We start from the raw sequence: 24953 nt of genomic DNA, 5'->3' as shown, positions 1-24953 counted from the left end.
GATTAATTTTGATGTCCCTTAAGTTAATTACTAGTATTTGTATGTTTAATTAATTTTATTAATATTTTTAATTGTTAAAAAAATAATTATTTTATTTGTGTTTATATAAATTCATTCATACAAGTGAATACAAATATTCATGTTTGTATGAATAACAAATAATTATTGTACTGAAAATTACAAATGTTAAGGATAATTATTGGTTCAGTTAGCTGCTATTTCTGTGTATGACAGCTAAGTCATGAATAAACCTGTATGTTGGAAGCCCAGAGCTTTCTTTTCCGATCACTCTTTTAAAAAAATAAATATTGCCTGTTCCTCTATATAAGAGAATATTTTCCTGCTTGAGATTTGGACTGAATATTTAAATTTTTATCTGAAGTTTTCTCTTTGCTAAAGTAGCCTTAGAACATCCACCCATGAGGAAAGCTGGAGAGGGATTTTTTACAAGGGTGTGTAGTGATAAGTCAAAGAGCAATGGCTTTAAATGGAAAGAGGGTAGACTTAGGTTAGATAGTAGGAAGAAATTCTTTACTGTGAGGGTGGTGTGACACTGGAGCAGGTTGCCCAGAGAAGCTGGATGTGGCTTTGAGCTGCCTGGTCTAGTGAAGGGTGTCCTTGCCCGTAGCAGAAGGGACGGAACTAGATGTTTCAGGTCCCTTCCAACAGAGACCATTCTATGATTTTATGGATTTATGGTAGCATACCAAATTTGACAACAGATTCCAGCTGCATAATTTCAGGGGTCTTATAACTAGACAGTTTTTTCAAGAAAATAAACAAAACAGATTTCAAGCATGACTCATTTTTAATTACAAAAGAGAACGCAAGGTCCTTTTTTTTAGTAAAATTAAAAGACAAACAAAAGGTATTTAGGAAATATCTTAGTATTGTAAGATTAGAAGCATGATGCTGAAAGCTAAGAGAAAAATCTAAAGTAGGCAAGACAAAATCCTTTTTTTTTTTTTTTTTCACCTAGGATGTTTGTCTTTTAAGGAAAGCTACAGGGGGGTTTTGTGGATTTTTTTTCCCTATAAACATTTGCTTCATTGTACGAATTCTCATAATAGAAGGCATTGTTAGTTGAATGAATAAAATGAGCATAAAATAAATGAGTACAAACATACAAACACTAATTGTTGCACTAGAATGTAGCTGTTGTCAACCTTCGCAGGTTGTCTTGCAGTTGTACAGTTCCATTGGCCCCAAATGGTACTTACTGCACATTTATTTTTTATTTGTTTGGACCATGCCAGTATTACGCAGGCACCATGAGTGAATAATGAGCTGCATTCTTTGGGTTACTGAACAGTCATCACAAATTGTGGGAACAAATAACAATCAGACAAGGCAGTGTTTTATAACATCAGGACTGCAATCCATCTTTGGGATCTTTCAAAGCTGCACTAATAAAGAGCCACTTACATTCCCCAGCAGAGTACAGTTTAATTAAATTTGTCCATTAGAGGACTTCTCCCCCTCCCTCTACATTTTAGAAATTAATTCTGCTTTCTGCCTGTTGTTCTTTCTACATCACAGATGCACTGAACCTTCGTAACCGACAGATCATCTGCACCACACTGAAAGTCCTCCAGCACCTGGTGGCGTCAGCTGACATGGTGGGGAGGGCCTTGGTGCCCTATTATCGGCAAATCCTCCCAATCCTAAGCATCTTTAAGAATATGAATGGTGAGTTATTCTAACAGACACTGTGTCTCTCAACTCCTAAGGTAAAAAGGGGCTTGAGGCAGGGTTAATTAAGAATGTATTTAAGATTTATTACTGCATATAAACTCAAATCCATTTGGAGCTCTAAATAATGTAACTACCACCCCCTCCTCCATTATTCCCTAAGGATGCACTGAAATTAACAATTTCATTTATTACTCCTTGCACGTACAGTTTATTTAACGCAGTACAGAAGCACTGAAGCAGTTCTATAATCTTCCAATAATTAAATTGTAAAGTTTTGTAACAGTCTTTTGAATGCATTAATAAATTGCAAAGGTTTTTTCCTCCCTCCAACACATTAGTTCAGACCAGCCTTTTTATTCCATTCCATGCTCTTCACAAGAAAGTCACTGCTACCAGCAAGCTTAGGAAAGAATAAAAGTAAAAGTAACAAGCAGACTAATTAATTTGAGGGTCAAGAGAACTACTTGCAGAAAAATTTCAAGTTACATAATGTCTGACAAAATGCTGAAGTTTGAAGTTATTACTGAATACTTAGAAGGTTTTATAAAAGAGAAATTTGGAACCGATTTGTGTCTACAGTGGAGTATGTTGTTTTCTTTGTAGCGCAAACCTCTATTGCCACTTTTGGTCTCTAATAACTGGTAGCTGTGTGTACTGTGACTGCTGTATACTATGAGTGCATTTATACCACAATCACCAGCTGAAATCAGTGTGATGTATCTCACTTTTTCCAAATTACTCTTTATTTTTCTGTAGTAAATCTGTCTGTACTTATCTGTTCAATTACCTACCAAGTTAGTGACTTTAAAGTTTCTATTATTGACATGCAACTATTTAGATCAAAAGAAGTTAATTCCTTACATTAAATTAGTGACATTTTAATAGCTATCTACAGGACTGCTTCCTCTTATACTTCTGTGTTCGTTACTGCATAATGCGTTATCTTATTCTTTGGTGAGTGTAAGGTTCACTTCAGATTGAAAAATGCTTGTCCAAAGATTGACATGGAGACAAATGAGATTTCGATTTTAGATCCCTTTATATACATATATATCTGTGACTCTGTTTTGCTTAGTGAGAACCTTGAAGCAACATATGGAATTCCATAAATGTGACATGGTTCAGATGACAAGTATGGCTTTTTAGAAGTTGTGGGTTGAAAGGTTATGAAGAAAACCTGTAGGTTGAACTTAAGTAATTTCAGTAGGGCTCTTTATGAATTAGAAGATTCCCCCTTAACAGATGCAAATTCAGTATCTGACACAAAACAAGACCATAAAAAGGACTCACTGATTAATGAATATACAATACATTGTTTTTCCAAATTTCAGTCTGAAGTAGCCCATAAATTCTCTTTGACTGGGCTTTTTTTGTAGTCATTTCAGATTAATAATAGAGAAAGCTCGTGTAACCAGGTACATAGCCTTACAAGGCATTAAACGCATTCTAAATATATCCCAAGTTTTGATTGTATTGTTAGCAAAATCAAACATATTTTTAACATATTTGAATGACATCTGTGCTATGTGAATTTGTGCTTATATCAAACTACACTAAATCTTGATATTTGGCATTTAGGAACTAAAAAACGCAAAACCAAATGAAAAGTAATAGTTCAAACTTAACACATTTTATTAAAGCATTACTTCTTTAGGAATAAAGGTTTTGAAAATTCTGTATTGCCAACAATGAAATGGATACTATTTGTGAGGCCTACCGTATGAAATTGTTCAGTTAGTCAGTAGATGCATATGGGTGATAGGGAAAGAATCTTGCTCTTTCTCCCTCTGCCTCAAAAAGCTTGTATTTCTTTCATTCTTCAGTGGTGATTGCACAAAAAAAAGTATGCTCTTTTCCTTCTCCTTTTGATCTCCCATATGCTTAATTGGCAACTGAGGTGGAGTTCTTTGCTCCCAGTTACAAGGAAGGTGTAGAGACTGATCCAGGCTATTTTTTCCACTGCTTGTTCATACAGGGGAAAGATGAGGTGAGGAATGTGATCTCTTCTTCCTTCTATTATTTAGAGCTTGAGAAAGGAGGAAAAATGGTAGATCTTCCAGGAGTTGTGTGAACTTCAACTGTTAAGTCTGACACTATGGAAGTTTGTCCAGAGTTAAGGTAGCTGTAAGGAGCCATGTTTTTTTTGTAGTGAGCCTCACTACATCAGTATCTATCTGCTGATAGGAACTCTTGCCCACATTCCCATCTGTGAATACTACTCTCACTCTAAACAAACCTCAGTAGTTAAGAGAACAATAAAAAAAAAAAAAAAAGGTGTAAATAAGATATTAAGGTCAAATTACCTGTGACCAAAACAAGCCAAAGTGATTCTTCATGCACTGTGATGTGAGGCTCTGGAACACCTAGCAACAAATTCTTTGGATACCAAAAGTTTACATGGGTTCAGTGGAGGCTCAAAAATGTCATAAAAAAGAATCTGTTTCTTGTTTAGTAAACCACATGATCACCTCTGGTTTATGACATTCCTAAACCACAACATGGTGGAAGCTGAGAAAGCTGAGAAAAACCTTAAATGCTTGTCCTGTATTCACATTTCCTAGTCATCTCCTTTTGAGAGACACACTTTTGGATGAGACGGGCATTTGCTATCATTTAAAACATCTGTCTTTATGTTCTTCCTACAATGGTCCGTAAAAGACTTGCAGAAAACACTGAATTTCCATTGAGTTTAAAAACGTTCTGGAATATGGGTTCCTCAGAAATTTTCTTCATTCTACAAACCTCTGATTTACCTGAAAAATGATTCACCTCACAATATTAGTCAGGGTTATAAATAAAACAGTAAAAAACTTGCATGGGTAAGATCTTAAGGTTAGGATATCAGAAACAGGTATTTAATAAAACAAATATAGAATGTAGCTTGCCATGTGTTTATGTCCAGTTGTTCTCCAGCCACCAAAGTTGGTAAATCATTGCTCAGAGTTACAGTGATACCTGTGCTCGGAATATAACAATAGTTTGAGAAGTTCTCAATTCTGTCCCCCTTCAGTCTAAGCAATTTTTTTCCGAATTCCTATCTGTTCCTCAACACGGAGGCTACAGTTTCACTGTCAGCAACAGTGTTGTGTAAAACACATTGCCATTGCCTTCAAGGGGCATTCTGTGATAAAAGAGAACTACCCTTGATGACTCTCCCTGTAGGCAGCCATTTGGTGCAGCTGACTGTTATTCCCACTGCACATTTTTACTGGATTAGCCAGGGAGGTTCTAAAGTACGTAAAATCCTCTTTTCTGGGATCTGATGTCTTTGGTGCTTAAAGATGGTATCTCCTTGCTCCGATGCAGCCTGCTGGCAAACTGCTTCTCAGCCAGCCTCAGGTGTTCCTTTATGCAGAGTTATTAATGCATTCTTTATACATGTACACAGAATATTGATTGTGCACATAAATACAGTTTCTCATATGTTCCTTTGCTTTTCCATTTTTCTTTTGACATTTCTACTTCTACTTCCATCTGTTACCTCCAAATCACCCTGTCATTATTTTGTAAAAATAGCCCTTTTTGTAAATTAGCAGGTTCTGATGCTGATGTCTTTTTCTATCTTATGTTGTGTCCCAAACGTGCTTGTCTCTAAAATTGGTATCTTCATGATGATTATGATGTATAATACTAGCAAAAAATGTTAAAGCACTACTGGCCTTTTGGAACAGGAGATAATCTAGGTATTTAATTTTAAAATTTTTGTGCCCATATTATAAATCTTCATTAAAAGATATTTGGCTAATACTTCACAAACTGTCTATAGACTTCTTCAGCATAACGCCTTTTAGTGAAGTACATTTTTCTTATAGTTTCATATATCAAAGAAGTAATTTTGATTTTGTTTTCCAAATTCTCTATAATTTCATGGCAGTCTGTGAGAACACATAGTATAAATGGAATTGCTGTTAATCAGCAAAGTAAGGTATGCTGAATATATCTTATTATTAGAGTTTGTGGGCCACAAAATAGGCATTATTCATGTAAGTGATTGCCAGGCATATGTTCTGTAATTTGGGTCTTTGGAATTACAGAAATGGAGAGGAAGGTCTGTTGGTTGGATACGGGGAAATTCTGACATTTTCTATCCATTCATATTTCTTATATGCAGATTACTATTGGTAATTTTTATAAAATTAAAAAAAAAGTGCATTGATGAAAGATTAATTAAGAGCTTTAATTATTGAAAATATCTAAAACACACACCCATCTGCATTGTAAGATAAAGGTAAAAATAGATCAACACAACCTAAGTTACAAATGCCAGGGTTAAAATCCAGGCCTCCTAAGATTGTCTGAAAGCCAGAGGAGAGAGCTCAATGAACTTGTAAAGAGTCTTGGTACTGAGCAAGGGGTTTTTTAGGTGCACAAAGCATATTTGGTGTATCTGAACTTATGCCCTCACTGGAATTTAAAAGCCTGACTTACAGTAGACATGCTTTCCACTTGGGTTTCCGAGTGCTCTGATGCAGAGCATTAAGACGTAAAAGAGCAAAGTTGTGTTCTTGGTGATGCAACCACTAGTGTCTTTATATAAGTGGAGACAGTGAGAGCATCCTCACCAATTGGCTATGTTGTGCTCTGAAAAAAGGGTTGAAGCTTTCTGTTAAAACTGTTAGCCAGAGTTGTAAGGCTGCCAGGAGAGCAAGGAAAGGGAACACAAATTCATCACAGTGATTAGGGAATATTTAACAGGAGGAGCTGTTTGTCTCATCTCTGCAGACTGAGAGGGGACTAGCAATCTCTAAGCAAGCTCCCCAACATATAGACTACTATGCAAATGTGCTATGATATAAGAAACAAAAAAAGTCATGATAATGCTTACTAAGTCTATTATGAACCCTGTAATCCCACTGTAAATGGCACATTTAAATGTGTAAGCTAAATGTACTTATGAAATGCATTTCAATCTTGTGAAGAGGGAAGAAAAATATGTATAGACTCAAATGTAAATATTCTTTGCATCATAAAACCTTTTCGTGTGTCTATTTTTATAAGCTGTCATAAATCTGTGACTTCTCTGAGGTAAATACGATTTAAGAACAAATAGAATAAGTTTGTTATTTTATGAAAGCAGTCAGAAGATAAAATTTAAAGGGAAAAAAAAAGAAAAGTCTTCAGAACCTGGAATATGGTATTAGGGTATAGGTATACCAGAATACTGTCTGAAACAGAAACCCATCTATTGGAAAGATTAAATGGTTATGAACTGCAAATTTCTCTTGTTTAATTTACCTTACTGGTAAATGAAAATTTCATTGATTTGGTTTAACAACTGTTTTATGCTGTCAAATCCAAGCAGTCTTAACAGCTGTACTACATCAATTCTTGTACACAAAAATATTTTCATGTCATTAATTTCTATTATTCGGCAGTGATCAAAAGCAGCTTTGCAAATAAAATAATGTAGAATAGGTGAAAACAAAGTATTATTAGGAATTACATGCCTCAGAGAGAGAAGTGTGGAGTGGCACTGCACTGTGGAAGGGACCTCTCCAGCACGGTAATTTTGTCTGTGACTTATTTCAGTCACTGTGAGGCAAAGAGCAGTAACAAGGCAGACTGAAGCCTAAGTTTCTTTTGGCTGCAATAAAAATGCTTTGACAGTTTCAGTAACTTAAAATTAACATAAGCTTCTGACAGCCTCTACCTATCTAGTCAGTCCCTTAAAATAAAATTTTAGATATATGACTGAAAATACCTAATGGAGATGAATCAAAGCCTTCAACAAAGTGCAAAGCCACAAAGCAGAATTCTACTTTGTGCTTTACAGCACCTGAGCTTCACTTGCGGAAAAACATTCTCATGTCCAAAAGGTAATTCACATACTTTGGAGAACTCTATTTTACAAAATACAATCGTACTGCATAGACTGTAAAGGAAGAAGCAAGACTCAAGTGTTTAATCGCAGAAGCAAGAGACTGTGCCTACAGACAGGTACAAGTATTCCCTGTATTGCAGTTGGAGTATTTTCAGAACTGCTTGTGTATTCCAGAGGCAGTGATACTCCTCAGAGCAGTTCATGGTTATTAGTAAGAGGCAGCAATTATCCCTTAATGTGATCAAATGCACCCTAAGGAAAATTGGTAGCCAAGAACATTTCAACTGTTTGCTCCTTCCGCTGGGAAATTCAAAAGTGCTTTCACACAGAATGTCAACCCTGTTCTAAAACACTTTACAGTTTGCAACTCTGTTCAGAAATCATGTTTCAAATTAAAAAAAAAAAAGAAAACCTGGATGGCTTGATCATCTGCTTTTATGATGTGATGTACTTGAGGTTCTCTTCAGTTCTCCTCTGAACTTGAAGATTCCAGATTATTCTCAGACACCTTTTCTCAGGGTTCCCCTGGTACTAAGACTATATGGTTTATCTTCTCTTTTTCTTAACAGAAAGTGGATAATCCTGCAAAGTTAATTTATCCATGGCTGAGATTTCAATAAAAAACACCTAATGCCATAAAGTTATTGATAAATAGTGCACACTAGTATACTATTTGTATCAGAGCAGTAACTTAAACTGTGTTCTAAACCCAGTTTTCAAACTGTTCTTATACTTCATTGTGACACTTATTCTTTGAATTGTTATGCATATTTTGCAAACTGCTTCATTATTTCCAAGCTTTCTTTGAATTCCATTTTCTGAAACTAGTTATGATTTCTGAAAGTTAAAAACAAAATGCTGAGATGGCTTTAAGGACACAAATTTTAAAGGAAACTACCATGACATCTGAACAAACAAATAAGCTTTGATGAATTTTCTAGGTTTTGGTTTATACCTTCAGCAAAAGAGGATTCAGAATGTTCTGATTTGTCAACTTTTAATGAAAAATACTGTGTTTTTCTGAAAATGGAGTCTCTTGTGCCAGTAAATCACTTTTTTAAGCAGATAACGATAAATTGATTGCACTGGTGAGAAACAAATTATATTTCTGTCATTGTGAAGTGTAATTAATGATATTATTTCAGCAGGCTTCCTACGAATTCCAGTTCTAATAATATTTATTTAGCAAATATACTTGAATGATTTTAAGAACGTTAAAACATTTTTCTTGTATGAGATCAGCTGATAGTCTTTTTAAAAGGTATTTTTCAAAAATGTCTGTTTGTTCGTTTTGTGAAAAATCTCATCTTGACAGCAAAAATCTCCCTGTGTAATGTTTCATGCACTAATCAAATATAGACTAGGATGAAAGTAATCCTCAACAGTTAACAGGTGTTTTCTTGCATATTTTATTGCACACTGGCCAATCTCAACCTGTTTCAATGACCATTCTTGCATATGGAGTTACAAAAACCCACTGGGACTGTGAAGTATGGAAATTAGAAGTTGCCAGGACCCACCTGTATCAGAGCATTTGATGCTTTAGTGTCTTTTATTACAAAGCATGTGATCTTAAGCTGATGATATAGTAAACATTTAATGTATAATCAAAATCCTGTCAGGTACTTTATAACACATTTAGAGAATTATCACACTTACATAATAATTGCTGGGTAATTTCTAATTACTATATAATGTCTTAGCTAAAAATACATCATCAGTCTGTGTAAAATAAAACTGACTCAGCAGTGATTAAGTTAATAACACTTAGCTCGTACTTTTAATGTGTTAATAGCCTTATTAATTCAGCATCTTCAATTCTTGATAAAAGAAAAATTTAAAAAATTAAAAACTTCCCATGTCCGAGGGTCTACAGTGCATCCAACATTTTATTTTTCCTTTTTAAGTTTTTAATTTTTTGAGCATGTTAACCCAAGGAAAAGAGTGCTGTCTATTTGATGACACACAGACGTGAGAGTTAGGACTTCAGAATTCACAGGAAATCTGTGGACAAGTAAAATAGTGGAAATGACAAATTCTTCCTCTGCTTCACTGTAAACATCTGTAAAATGAAGTTGGTGAAGGGTCTAGAGAACAAGTCCTGTGAGGCATGGCTGAGGGAACTGCTGTTGTTCAGCTTGGAGACAGGCTCAGGGGAGACCTTATCGCTCCCTACACGTACCTGAAAGTGGGTTGTAGCGAGGTGCATGTCAGTCTCTTCTGCCAAATAACAAGAGATAGGAAAAGAGAAAATGGCCTCAAGTTGCACCAGGGGAGGTTTAGACCGGATATTAGGATAAATGTCTTCACTGAAAAGATTGTCAAGCAGTGGAACAGGCTGCCCAGGGAAGTGGTTGAGTCACCATCCCTGAAGGTATTTAACAGATGTGCAAATGTGGCAGTTGGAGACATAGTTTAGTGGTGGACTTGGCAGTGCCAGTTTAACAGTTGGATTCAATGATTTTAAAGATCTTTTCCAACCTAAATGATTCTATGATTCTATCAAGAGAGTAAACGTAGGCATCTCAGCTCTTTCCAATGTTAAAAGTCTTTCTTTGAATCTGCCCCTTACAAGTAATCTAGATTATTAAAAGTTTGACTACCGCCTTTTATTTCAGAGTTATTCCTTTTTGTTGTGGGCAGTTTATTTCTACATTTCTCCTATACTGGGACTGAGAAGTTATTACTTCAGTTGGATTGACACTGCTTGCTTCATTTAGAACTGCTTTCAGACAACACATTAAATAATTCTGAGAAAATCATAGAATAGTTAGGGTTGGAAAGGACCTTAAGATCATCCAGCTCCAACCTCCCTGCCATGGAGAGGGACACCTCACACTAAACCATATCACCCAAGGCTCTGCCCAGCCTGGTCTTGAACACTGCCAGGGATGGAGCATTCACAACCTCCCTGGGCGAACCATTCCAGTGCCTCACCATCCTTGCAGTAAAGAAGTTCCTCCTTTTATCCAATCTAAACTTCCCCTGTTTAAGTTTTAACCCGTTACCCCTTGTCCTATCACTACAGTCTCAAATGAAGAGTCCCTCCTCAGCATCCTTATAGGCCCCTTTCAGATACTGGAAGGCTGCTGTGAGGTCTCCACGCAGCCTTCTCTTCTCCAGGCTGAACAGCCCCAACTTTCTCAGCCTGTCTTCATACGGGAGGTGCTCCAGTCCCCTGATCATCCTCGTGGCCCTTCTCTGGACTGGTTCCAACAGTTCCATGTCCTTTTTATGTTGAGGACACCAAAACTGCACACAATACTGCAGGTGAGGTCTCAGAAGAGCAGAGCAAAGGGGCAGGATCACCTCCTTCTACCTGCTGGTCATGCTCCTTTTGATGCAGCCCAGGATACGGTTGGCTTTCTGGGCTTCAAGCGCACACTGAAGCCGGCTCATGTTCATTTTATCATCAACCAGCACCCCCAAGTCCTTCTCTGCAGGGCTGCTCTGAATCTCTTCTCTGCCCAACCTGTAGCTGTGCCTGGGATTCTCCGACCCAGGTGTAGGACCTTGCACTTGGCATGGTTAAACCTCATGAGGTTGGCATCAGCCCACCTCACAAGCGTGTCAAGGTCCCTCTGGATGGCATTCCTTCCCTCCAGCGTATCAACCGAACCACACAGCTTGGTGTCATCGGCAAACTTGCTGAGGGCGCACTCAATCCCACTGCCCATGTCAGCGACAAAGACGTTGAACAAGACCGGACCCAACACCGATCCCTGAGGGACACCACTCGTTACTGGTCTCCAGCCGGACATTGAGCCATTGACCACAACTCTTTGCGTGCGGCCATCCAGCCAGTTCTTTATCCACCGAGTGGTCCATCCATCAAATTGATGTCTCTCCAATTTAGAGACAAGGATGTCATGTTGGACAGTGTTGAACACTTTGCACAAGTCCAGGTAGATGACATCAACTGCTCTACCCCTGTCCATCAGTTCTGTAGCCCCATCATAGAAGGCCACCAAATTGGTCAGGCAGGATTTCCCCTTAGTGAAGCCATGCTGGCTGTCACCAACCACCTTGTTGATTTTCATGTGCCTTAGCATGCCTTCCAGCAGAATCTGCTCCAAGATTTTGCCAGGCACAGAGGTGAGACTGACTGGTGAAGGTCAAACCAAATATTTGTTTTCTGCACAATTCTTTTCTTTTCTTTTTAGGTATGTTTGCAAACAAATGTGGCTAAGTTTGATGGGACACATGGTTTCAACTTCTCATATTAATGTAGCATATTTTGTATTTTAAATTTGAATCTGAAATATGTGTTCATTTAATAATTCTAAGTGGTTTATGTTTGTTTATATTAGATATGTAGATGTATTTGTATGCTCAAATGGGATTTCTCTTCTGAGAAGACTCTTTTTGTGAAAGTCAGTGTGAAGTTGCTAAATTGAAGAAATTGGCTCTACACACCTGGCTTTCTGGTTTTATGTGAGATAAAAATCCACAAACAAACAAACAATAAAAAACAATGCCACCACCTCCCCCAAAAAAATAACACTAACTAGACCAACACAACAACAACAAAAAAAGCAACAAAACCCACAAACAGGTAATGGGAAGAATGAGCTTGGGAGAGAGTGAACTCCTTTTCTGGATGGCAGTTCTCCTTGTAGCATCTCTCTTTTGCCCTCAAGGAAAACAGATTAAAGCCCCATGTAATGGAATTATACCAGTGGGAACATAAATATTGCACTGTGATTAAACCACCAAAATACTCAGGTGATTAAAGTGCTTCAGGTCCTTCTGTTATTATTCTGTTATATTTCATCTCATTTCAAGACACTGTTTTTCTCATAGTTTTTGAAGAACACTCTAGGCAACAAAGTTGATTTTGTGAGGCCCGTAGCTTTGGACTACTGATTCTTTTTTCTATATTTCACATCCATCATCCTTCTTTTTAAACACACCAACAAAAATATGTATTTTTATTATAATATCATCTGGTCATTCCAGTGCTGATGCAATTAGCACATGAGAATCTCAGTTTCTTTGGGAGCACTGTACTGAGAGTATCTTGAGAGTTTAACTGAGACATATCCTTTTGACTTCTCTGAGATTGAACGTACTAAATTAGACATTAGGCTAAATTGGAGCATTTGAATACTACTGTCTGCATCTAATCCAGAGACTTTTGTTTCAGCTAGAAGTTACATTTTTCAAAATAAAACAAAGAATGAAACAACCAACAAAAAAACCAAGAAAAGCAAACCAACCCTAAACCACCTGGATTTACATTGATTTTTCCCTTATACAGCACATCAGGTTCCCTGTTATTTTCTCTTTGAAAGCTAAATTAAACATTCAGGAAGAGGTATGAAATGCCAAAGCTAACACTCAACTCTATTTCTTCTGGCTTCATTTTATGTATTATCATACAGTTTCTAATCAAGTCTTTACTTACGGTTTATAACAAAACGGAACTATTTTGTGCAGGTTTTTCACAATCTCGGATACTGCTGTGCTGATTCTATACATTTTACTGTCACACAGTTTCTGTATTCATTTTCTCTCTGTAGTATATAGCTACATATATTTTTATTATTTAACAAAATTTGCTGCAATTTGTTGGCCAAGTGCTTATGAAATTGTATGTATTAGAACATATTTGGGAAAGACCACCTGGGGAGCCATTGGGAATAAGTTTAAAATTTATTCTCTCCACAAAGGATGTAGTAGGGGTATTCAAGGGAAAAGTAGCCACAGTGAGGACAATATGCTATTAAATACTTTCCCTTATTTTGAAAGATACATAGGTCTCTTTAATAATTGCATACTGCTCATCTGTCTCCTTCACTGATAAATTTAAAGTCTGGTAAAGAGGAATCTTACCAAAACTTTTGAAATTATCAACTATACATCTTTTTACAAAAAATGTAGACTTTCTCTTTAAAAATAGAAAACTGTAAACTGCTTTTGGTTTTGAGGTGAAAACAAAAAATTAAATCAAACGCAAAACATCAATTGGCTCCAGAAAATATTTGTCTGCAGTTCCTGCTGCAGTTCTTCAAGTTTGATTTTGATGCCTCATGCTCTCATTCTCCACTGTATTCTGTGTTTTCACCCACATTACACTCCCCATCACAGTCCTCATCCAGGATTTGTACAGATCACTCGTTAATCAGTTGCTGCCTCATGAAAGCTGTAAACAAAATGAGAAGTGTGTGAAGCTGCAACTTCAATGACCCATGATGACTGAATTCCCAAATCAACATTTTCTTAATAATCTTAAGACACATGTGTTGCTTTGAAATACTTTTTGTAATGTTCCTTGAATTGGTGTAAACAAGTACTTGTTGTAGGGAGCCTACTGTCACAGACCCCTATAAGAGATATATATTCAGCAAAGTTAAATGATCAGAAGTGTTTGACATACTTTTTTCCAAATACTTTTCCGTTTGGAAAATTATAAAATGAAACAATCCTTTACATTTGCATTATAATATTCTTAATTGCAAGACAGATAGAAAATACAGGTTGCTATTTGCTTCATATTCTGCCCTTTGATACAACCTAATAGTTTCAGAATTTACTGTCCACTTCTTGAGGACTCTGACATGTAATTCCAGCCATGTCCCAGATCTTTGAGACATCTCTGGACCATATAACACATATGAATAAGACTGACCACAGGCTTCAATCTTCAATCATTATGCAGATACTGAGCCCTTGAGAGCTTACTCAGAATTGAGGGCTGTGAAACTGAGTGTCAACCTCTCAAGATAAAATTTGACATCACTGAATCCATTGAGAAATTTTCCATTTTTCGGAATCGTATTCCTTTCAAGTTAAACACTGTATTTGTCAGCAAGGGTCTGTCTCTACTACATTCTTTGTATTACTTCTTAGAGGAAGCAGGGATTTTTGTGAACTGTAATTCACAAAGCTATCAAAACAAATAAAGTAGAAATACAGGGCCAATTGCTTTACAATACATGCTCAAATCTTTGTTTTGATAAAAGTAACTCTGAGGAGTAATATTTGATACATGGGTGAAAAATTACTTTTTTAATATGTTGTGTGCTGAAATGTAATATAGTTCTTTTGCTCAGATTTTATTCAAGAAAAATCATGCCACTTTACACATTAATTTTGTTATTTCTTAACCCCTTCCTAACAATGCATGAACTCACTAGAGAGTTTTAAACTGGAAGTGAACCAATCAAATTCTAACTTTTGTGGACTTTTATTTCTTACGACTTTCTGAGATAGTTTAGGACTATCAAGAATATACCGCTTGATAATTTTAAAAATTAATATAAGTGATCACTTACCATATTAGTTTATTATTTATGGTTGACTTTTATTTCTGTTTTGCTTTTATTCATTATAGCTGTATCTGTTCTTGTATCTCGTATCAGATATTATTACTATATTATTACTGGTTTTAATCTTATTTTTTCATTACTAAATATATATTTTAGGTTTCTGTAGATTTTTTTTTTTCCAACTTGTTATTGGTTACAAAATAATCACAATAAAATAGACATATTTTAATTCCTTGCCTCTGAGAAAAAAAAAAAAAAAGAGTAAATACTTTAAAGTCTGATGTATTAAAATTAGTGAATTAGAACAAAGATGGTTTTATTTTGCCCTCATTTAATACAGAACTGATGCAGCCCTACAAAGAAAGATTCAGGGTGCTACCACTGCCATTACCTGATGTGCTTATGAAAGCAATAATAAGGATATTGCTCTTACCAAAGATGGATACATTAATTATCTGTATTTAGGAAGATTTTTTTAGGCAGCAAGACGAGGCTTATTGATATACATGATCTGATAAAGAAAAATGAACTTTAATAATAATTCAGAGAGTCTAGAACCATAACTCTTGGGACTCTTATTTTCAAATTTGAAGTGCTGATAGTTAAGAGAAACTTGCTAGATAATTTTTTCCCATTCTATTTAGACACATTAATATTTTCTGCATTGCCTTCATAAAGCCATGTTCTTCCATCTCTTTTGCTCACAGAAAAGAAAATCTAATTTTTGACCTTCAAAATTGTAGAAGTAAGTCTTCTTACTTTACTATACAGAAATTAGCATACATTATTCATGCACTTTATAATAATATGCAATGCTCCCTGCTTGGGTTTTGCTTAGCTTCTACACTAAAACCAAGTAGTGACCAATTTTTTTTTCCACAGGGTTGAGACTTAGGCTGCAGTTGAGACAATAAGCTATATACTTTCCTGCTAAGTAATAGAAATAGGACATATTGAGCTCAAGTGATGAATCCCTGATCATCCATGTCACTTTCCTGTTAGCACTGTGCCTGGCATCGATGTGGCCTATGCCAAGTGGCACAACTGCTGCATGAGGGCCATCAGAGATACATAGTACATTATTTAAGGGCAGGATTCTGCACACTTTTACTCTCTTGTGATTATTATTTAGTATGTTTTGTCCAGTGCGATTGTTCACCAACATACTGAGAAAATCAACCCTTTTGTTGTATTATTCTGTGTAGTTACAATGGCATGTGATATATTATTGTTTATGTAAAGGAGCCATTTAGAGGGCATGAGTCCCAGGTCTCCTACCCTCATTCACACTGAGGCAATACTTTTTATTGAACCCAAAGGAACAAATTGCCTGGGGGAGCCAGGGGATTTCATAAATGGAAGGCCTGTTCAAAGTCTTAACAAGAGCAGAAGTGTTTAAATGGAGAAGCCCAAATTGTCAGATGCAGAGTCACCATGCCGTAAATTAATCTGAACACTAATTACATTAGTTATGCATATACTAATTATATATTATGCTTATAATTATATTATGCTTATAATTATATAATGCTATGTATATAGTAATTTTTTATTATGTTTCCTTTTACATAACATTGTTTTCACATTGGAAGTGGTTGTGAGCATACAATATTGTTCTGACCAGGCCAGGAACAGATTGCACCTTTTCTACTGTACGTTGCTGGGCAGAAGATCCATTTAGCTGCTCCTGTATCGTCATTTTGTCTTTAGAATATGATTGTTTAACTTCCACCATAGGATGGGTGTGTTTTGAATATGAACAGAAGTAGAATTTTGTGAATTCTTGCAGAATGGCAGGCAAGTCCTGCAATGGTTTCAGCTATGTCTCTAGGTAGCTCTCTGGGGTCAGGAGTTTTTATATAATTTACCACTGGGATACTCCACTGTTCTTTCAAGAAGACAGTTCCTTTGGAAGTAATCTCTTCTACAGATTTGTGAGTTCTCACTGCAGGCTGGGGAAGTCTCAAGTATAGGCAGAAACTGAGAATACTTAAAATCTGTCAGACAATTCAGATTGAGTTGCAATGTTTAGCAATTGGGTGAGTAGAATGATAGAATCATAGAATCGTTAGGGTTGGAAAGGACCTTAACATTATCTAGTTCCAACCCCCCTGCCATGGGCAGGGACACCTAACGCTAAATCATATCACCCAAGGCCTCGTCCAACCTGGCCTTGAACACTGCCAGGGATGGAGCATTCACAACCTCCCTGGGCAACCTATTCCAGCGCCTCACCACCCTAACAGGAAAGAATTCTCCTCCTTATATCCAACCTAAACTTCCCCTGTTTAAGTTCTAACACGTTACCCCTTGTCCTGTCACTACAGTCTCAAATGAAGAGTCCCTCTCCAGCATCCCTATAGGCACCCTCCAGATACTGGAAGGCTGCTATGAGGTCTCCACGCAGCCTTCTCTTCTCCAGGCTGAACAGCCCCAACTTCCTCAGCCTGTCTTCATACGGGAGGTGCTCCAGTCCCGTGATCATCCTTATGGCCCTTCTCTGGACTGGTTCCAACAGTTCCATGTCCTTTTTATGTTGAAGACACCAGAACTGCACACAATACTCCAAGCGAGGTCTCACGAGAGCAGAGTAGAGGGGCAGGATCACCTCCTTCAACCTGCTGGTCACGCTCCTTTTAATGCAGCCCAGGATACGGTTGGCTTTCTGGGCTTCAAGCGCACACTGAAGCCGGCTCATGTTCATTTTATCATCAACCAACACCCCCAAGTCCTTCTCTGCAGGGCTGCTCTGAATCTCTTCTCTGCCCAACCTGTAGCTGTGCCTGGGATTGCTCCGACCCAGGTGTAGGACCTTGCACTTGGCATGGTTAAACTTCATGAGGTTGGCATCAGCCCACCTCACAAGCGTGTCAAGGTCCCTCTGGATGGCATTCCTTCCCTCCAGCGTATCAACTGAACCACACAACTTGGTGTCATCGGCAAACTTGCTGAGGGTGCACTCAATCCCACTGTCCATGTCACCGACGAAGATGTTGAACAAGACCGGTCCCAACACCGATCCCTGGGGGACACCACTCGTTACTGGTCTCCAGCCGGACATTGAGCCATTGACCACAACTCTTTGCGTGCAGCCATCCAGCCAGTTCTTTATCCACCGAGTGGTCCATCCATCAAATTGATGTCTCTCCAATTTAGAGACAAGGATGTCGTGTGGGACAGTGTCGAACGCTTTACATAAGTCCAGGCAGATGACATCAACTGCTCTACCCCTGTCCATCAGTTCTGTAGCCCCATCATAGAAGGCCACCAAATTGGTCAGGCAGGATTTTCCCTTAGTGAAGCCATGCTGGCTGTCACCAACCACCTTGTTGATTTTCATGTGCCTTAGCATGCCTTCCAGGAGAATCTGCTCCAAGATTTTGCCAGGCACAGAGATGAGACTGACTGGTCTGTAATTCCCCGGGTCATCCATTTTCCCCTTCTTGAAAATGGGGGTTAAATTTCCCTTTTTCCAGTCATCGGGAACTTCACCTGACTGCCATGATTTCTCAAAAATGATGGCCAGTGGCTTCGCAACTTCCTTCACCAGCTCCTTCAGGACCCACGGATGGATTTCATCAGGACCCATGGACTTGTGCATGTTCAGATTTTTAAGATGGTCTTGAACCAGTTCCTCTCCTACAGTGGGCGCAAGGTCTTCATTCTCACAGTCCCTGATCTGCCTTCCAAGACCTTTCAGGCCTGTAACTAGTGGAGTGCCTCAAGGGTCAGTACTGGGACCAGTATTATTTAATATATTCATCAACGATTTAGATGAGGGAATTGAGTGTACTATCAGCAAGTTTGCTGATGACACTAAGCTGGGAGGAGTGGCTGACACGCCAGAAGGGTGTGCTGCCATCCAGCGAGACCTGGACAGGCTGGAGAGTTGGGCAGGGAATAACTTGATGAAATATAACAAGGGAAAGTGTAGAGTCCTGCATCTGGGCAGGAACAACCCCAGGTTCCAGTATAGGTTGGGAAACGACCTGTTAGAGGGACCTGGGGGTCCTAGTGGACGACAGGATGACCATGAGCCAACACTGTACCCTTGTGGCTAAGAAGGCCAATGGCATCCTGGGGTGTATTAGAAGGGGGGTGGTTAGTAGGTCGAGAGAGGTCCTCCTTCCCCTCTACTCTGCCCTGGTGAGACCCCATCTGGAATATTGTGTCCAGTTCTGGGCCCCTCAGTTCAAGAAGGACAGGGAGCTGCTGGAGAGAGTCCAGCGAAGGGCAACAAAGATGATTAAGGGAATGGAGCATCTCCCTTATGAGGAAAGACTGAGGGAGCTGGGTCTCTATAGTTTGGAGAAGAGGAGACTGAGGGGTGACCTTATAAGTGTCTATAAATATATAAAGGGGGAGTGTCACGAGGACGGAGCCAGGCTCTACTCGATGGCAAACAATGATAGGACAAGGGGTAATGGGTACAAACTGGAACACAAGAGGTTCCACTTAAACTTGAGAAGAAACTTCTTCTCAGTGAGGGTGACGGAACACTGGAACAGGCTGCCCAGAGAGGTTGTGGAGTCTCCTTCCCTGGAGACATTCAAAACCCGCCTGGACATACTCCTGTGTGACACTATCTAGGTGTTCCTGCTCCGGCAGGGGGATTGGACTAGATGATCTTTCAAGGTCCCTTCCAATCTCTAGCATACTGTGATACTGTGATACTGTGATACTTGGGTTGTGTGGTCAGAGCCTTTGGCAGTGAAGACCAAGGCAAAGAAGTCATTAAGAACCTCAGCCTTCTCCAAATCCTGTGTAGCCGGTTCTCCTGAGAGCTTCCTGAGGGGGCCTACATTCTCCCTAGTCTGTTTTTTATTTGCTATGTACCTGTAGAATCCCTTCCTGTCATCTTTAATACCTCTAGCTAAGTTTAATTCTAACTGAGCCTTAGCTATCCTAAGCTGGTCCCTAGCTTCTCGGACAACATTCCCATGCCACCTGTCCTTGCTTTCACTTATTATAAACCTCTTTTTTCAATTGAATTTTCCTCAGGAGCTCCTTATCCATCCAAGGAGGTCTCCTGGCCCTCCTGCTGCACTTCCTTCTGGTTGGGATGCAACACTCCTGAGCTTGCAGCAGGTGATCCTTGAATATCAACCAACAGTCTTGGGCCCCTCTGCCCTCTAGGGCTATATCCCATGGAACCTTCCGAAGCAGGTTCCTGAAGAGGCCAAAGTCTGCTCTTTTGAAGTCCTGGGCAGTGAGCTTGCTGCCCGCTCTTCCCACTGTCCTGAGGATCTCAAATTCGAACATCTCATGATTGCTGCATCCAAGGCTGCCCTGGAGCGTCACATTTCCAACGAGCCCTTCTCTGTTAGTGAGCACGAGGTCAAGCACGGCACCTCTCCTTGTTGGCTCCTCTATTACTTGCAGAAGGAAGTTGTCTTCTACACAAACAAGGAACCTCCTGGATTGCTTGTGCCGGGCCGTACCGTCCTTCCAACAGGTGTCAGGGTGGTTGAAGTCCCCCATGAGAACAAGGGCCTGCAAAGTGTGAGGCTGCTCCTATCTGTCTATCTGCTTCATCCACAGGTTCTCCTTGATCAGGCGGTCTGTAACAGACCCCCTCAGTAATGTCTCCCATAGCTATATTCCCTTTAACCCTGACCCACAAACTCTCTGTGGACTGCTCACCTGTCCCCAGACAGAGTTCCATACTCTCCAGCCTGTCCCTGACATAAAGGGCAACTCCCCCTCCCCGCCTGCCAGGCCTGTCCTTCCTAAAGAGCCTGTAACCTTCCATTCCAACACTCCAGTCATAGGAGCCATCCCACCATGTTTCTGTGATGCCTATTATATCATACCCCTGTAGATGTGCACACATCTCTAATTCCTCTTGTTTGTTCCCCATGCTACGGGCACTTGTATAGAGGCATCTGAGCCGAGCTCCAACTGAAGCCGGCTCATTGGCTGGAGTGGCTGGGATATCTCTACATTGCTCCAAGCATTTATTATAGGTTCTGGCAACTGATTGGGTGTGTTGGAATGGAAAGATGCCCCCCTTCCCCAACACATCTAGTTTAAAGCCTCCTTGACCAATCTGGCAAGCCTCCTACCAAAACTGCTCTTTAGCAGCAGCTCCACCAGCCCCCAGTAGACCTGGCCTACAAGCTTGGGTCCCGTGTTCAAGACACCCAAACCCCTGACTATGACACCACCCTTTTAATCAGTTCTTAACCTGGCAAATCCTCCTAGCTTTTCTTAGGTCCTCCCCTGTACCCTGGAGAATTGATGAAAAGACAATCTGAGCTCCAGAGCCTCTAACCACCTCTCCCAGGGCTCTGTAGTCCTTCTTTATGTTCCCCAGGCTACTACTATCTATGTCCCTGGCACCCACATGTATCACCAGGAGTGGGTAATAATCCGTGGGACTTAGTAGAGCAGGCAGCCTCTCTGCAACATCCCTGACCCATGACCACTGTGCTCACCATCCCGCCCGCCTGCCCGCTCTGTTTCCTCGCCCCGCTCTGTTCGCCGCGCTCCCTGGGGCAGGTTTTTACCCAGTCAGGGCTGGTGCCGCTGCTCCAGGCTCCGCCCCGTGTGAGTCAGCTGCTCGCTCTCGTCAGCTGAGCTGCCGGCTCCCGGGCAGGTCCCGTCGAGGACTTGAGGCTCCCTCGGTGGCTCTTGTCGCTCTGAGTTGAGGCTCCTGGACGCTGATCTCCCCCCCGCTCCGGTGTTCAAGGCGTCCTCTCTCGAGCTACTCACCTCAGCAATTGACATATGTGATGAAATGATATTCTGAAAATCAAGAGTTTCTTGTACAACATGTATGAAGTGTGCGAGTTCCAAATATTAAAGACTATAAATAACAGTAAAATCTACAATGAACCACTTTGATCCATAGCAGAACAATTATTGTTAAACATAATTTTGTCTTTGGAGAGGTGTTAATTTTATTTCAAGACCTTACTCAGTATGAAATTTATTTTAATTTTAAAAATTACATAAATGGCAAAATTATTGAAAGGAAAATGTTTTTTAAGGCTCTTATGTTTGTTAGACAAAATGACTTTCAGTTGCAGTACAGGAAATAAACATATTCAATATTTGAGTCTTTTATTACAATAGTAACAGTTTTGTTTCATGTCCATCTCTTTTCAGATTTTTTTAATTTTTTTCTAATAAATTACTCTGCTCTCAAGAAAAGAACAGAGACTGATTACAATGAAGAATGACATTTCATTTTTTCTTTGGTTAAAGCTAATGCAGATCTAACCTACCTCTAGAAGTTCAGCTAGAAACATATTTTTATACCAAAATGGTATGTGTGACCTGAAGGTGTATAAATTTTGTTTATCTATCTTAGACGTTTTCTACATTCCAGTTTGTTTTCATCAGTATTTATGCTCTTACACTCCTGAAGAGTGGAAGAGTCCAGCTATATCCTAAAGAAGTAGTTATGTGCAGACATTTTCTCTTTCCTTCTAAGATGAAGACATTATAAAATCCAAATTTCTTATTTTATATATGAGAACACATAAAAACATTTTATATATCTTCATTAAAACTAAAATAAATATTACTCTTTATGCTGTTTCTATAAGCATTGTAGTTTGGTAAACGTGGATTTTTACTTACTGAAAAATTTTGGTTGAAGGGCATTGTTGGTTCAGTTTAAATACCAGCTTTGTTTCAGAGTAGAATAATACATTAAGTTTAGGGGATTTTTTTCTTTTTAATTCATGACAATTGTTTGAGTTGTTTAAATCTAGTGCTGTTTGCAACATCGTCCAGGAAAGAATGTGACAAAGAATTCCCTACTGTTGTGTACTAGTTTCTTATCTATACATCCTTTCTAGTTGTTGATTTTGCTTTATATTTTTGCCATTTTATTTGCAAATGCCTATGTACTAAATCAAAGTAAGTATAGTAAATTGTTATTTATGAGGATGATAAGGGGGCTGAAGCACCTCATATACAAAGACAGGCTGAGAAAATTGGGGATGTTCAGCCTGGAAAAGAGAAGGCTTCATGGTGACCTTACAGCAGCCCTCCAGTATCTGAAGGGGGCCTACAGGGATGGTGCAGAGGGACTTTTCATCAGGGACTGTAGCAATAGGACAAGGGATAATGTGTTTAAACTTAAACAGGGGAAGTTCCAGTTAGGTATAAGGAAGAACTTTACAGTGAGGGTAGTGAGGCACTGGAACCTGTTGCCCAGAGAAGTTGTGGCTGCCCTGTCCCTGGAAGCAGCCACCAGTGCCAGGCTGGACAGAGCCTTGGGCAGCGTAGTCTAGTGTGATGTGTCCTTGCCCATGGCAGGGGTGTTGGAACTAGATGATCTGAAGGTCCTTTCCAACTCTAACCATTCTATGATTAGTTAAACAAAAATGTATGTTTAAGAACCTCTGTAATTTATATGCCTTTATGTATTTACAAAAAAATCTAAACACATGTAGGCAAATCCTAAAATATTATTTACTTTTTTGTATTAGCTATTGTTAATTTTCCTTTTTCCAACACTTTTAGTTGTACTGTGTGAAATTTTAAAATCTGCTGCAGCAGCACTGGAAGATGAATTATGATGGTACTTTAGCCTTAAGTAAAGAATCTATTTTTGTGCACAGTTTTTTAACATTTGTTCGAGATTTTAAGTGTTTACTCAAATGGCAAACTGTTTCCACCACATATTGCATATCTGAACTTTATTCTGTAGGTGGTGAACATCAGGGATTAAAATTAAACTGGTGATAACGATTTTACAGTATTAATTGCAGATGATCATTAGAGCCCTGATAAACTAATTACCAGGGAAGCTCCTCAGTATGCTATTTTGCTATGCAAACTATATTTTATTATAGGGTCTAATAAATAAAAACCGATTAGAGAGGAATGGTGATGTCAGATTTTACAGTAACCAGAATCACATTTTTCTCTTGTTTTTCAGTGCATTCTTTACAAGATTTTGTGCTCTCTGCCATACATTTCTGTCACTTATGTGCATAGTGTCAAGCACTGTACAAGTTGCAATTGGGTGACAGTAGGAAATGATCTAAAACTGATTTTGAGAAGATAGGGAGTAGAAAAGGTGGTACAATGTGTTGTTTCTGGGTTATGGACAGCTTTACAAATGTTCTGGGGACTGGTGGGGTCAAAAACACTGGGACAAAAACAAACCTGTAATTCCCTTTGTTCATACAGCCATCTCTTGCAGTAAGCAATCTCAAAAATTAGAATAAATTTCTATATGATAATGTAGATATTGCATGAGAATCTCTTTATCTTAAGGATCATTGACAGCAGTGTAGTATTTAATTTTAAAAACCACATCCTGAAGTCATCAAGGTGACTGTTTTTGAAAAATGCTGGGTTTTTTACAATATTGTGCATATTGGAACAGAAGGATGGTTATCTTTTAAACACAACATCCTCCACATGACACACAGACTGAAATATAACTGTTACACAGTATTTGGGTATTTCTTGTGTCTGTAATGTTTTCTTAGTTTGATAAATTGTATGTTTATAAACTCATACCTACTAGTAGTTTCAGATTTTGGCAGAGAATTCTAGGATTGCCTACTGCAGATAATAGTAAAAGTTTTATAAATAAAGAGAAATTGCCATAGAATCCAGTCGCTCAGTCTTACAGTGTCTTTCAGGCATCCAAAGCCATTATTAATGACCTTGGTAGCTTCATTAAAAAGAGACAAAACAACTTTCATGTGTGTGTCAGTACAGATGGTGATAGCCCCAGAACTGTTGCTTCAAGCCACAGATCACAAGCTATTTAAAAAAAGAGCGTATCCCTCGACATAGTTCCTACTGCTCATGGTCCATTAACAGTACAAAGTTCCAGCGGGAGAGTGGGCTAGTCAAGAACTCTGCTTGGCTGCTTTAGGGCAGAGCCTGTGTTATGCAGTTTACTGCACTAATTATATACTCTTGATGAGCTCATTAGAGGACAATAAAGGAAAATTAAAACAGTTTGCAATATGTGTGGTCAAATTAGCCACACAGAGAAATTATGGTTTGTACTTAAATGCTGTTTAGAAAGTGTCCATTAAAAAAAAATGTAGACACTCATGTATGTACACTGTAATGATGCCGAAACTAATTTTCTTTAATGTGTTTATTTTTCAAATTGGGAATTGGACCCTGTTTCTATCTGATTAGAATGCAAAGGAAAGATTTAAATGAGACAGTCAATGGGATAT

At 38.8% G+C, this 24953-nt stretch overlaps 1 protein-coding gene across 3 annotated transcripts in view; it reads left to right on the top strand.

The window, feature by feature from the left end:
• PACRG (parkin coregulated) overlaps positions 1-24953 on the top strand; it is a 238624-nt gene that overhangs the window by 140529 nt on the left and 73142 nt on the right. For all 3 annotated transcript variants that reach the window (XM_061471417.1, XM_061471415.1, XM_061471416.1), the window contains one exon: positions 1540-1689. In XM_061471417.1, coding sequence (XP_061327401.1) covers positions 1540-1689 — 150 coding nt within the window. The remainder of the gene's footprint in view (positions 1-1539; positions 1690-24953) is intronic.

This window comes from Pezoporus flaviventris, unplaced genomic scaffold, assembly GCF_033815535.1.
Source record: "Pezoporus flaviventris isolate CSIRO_AGI_PZ_B2104156 unplaced genomic scaffold, CSIRO_AGI_Pfla_v1 ptg000066l, whole genome shotgun sequence".
Lineage (NCBI taxonomy): Eukaryota > Metazoa > Chordata > Aves > Psittaciformes > Psittacidae > Pezoporus > Pezoporus flaviventris.
The sequence above is the reverse complement of the archived record's forward strand: the minus strand, read 5'-3'. Positions and strand labels throughout refer to the sequence as shown.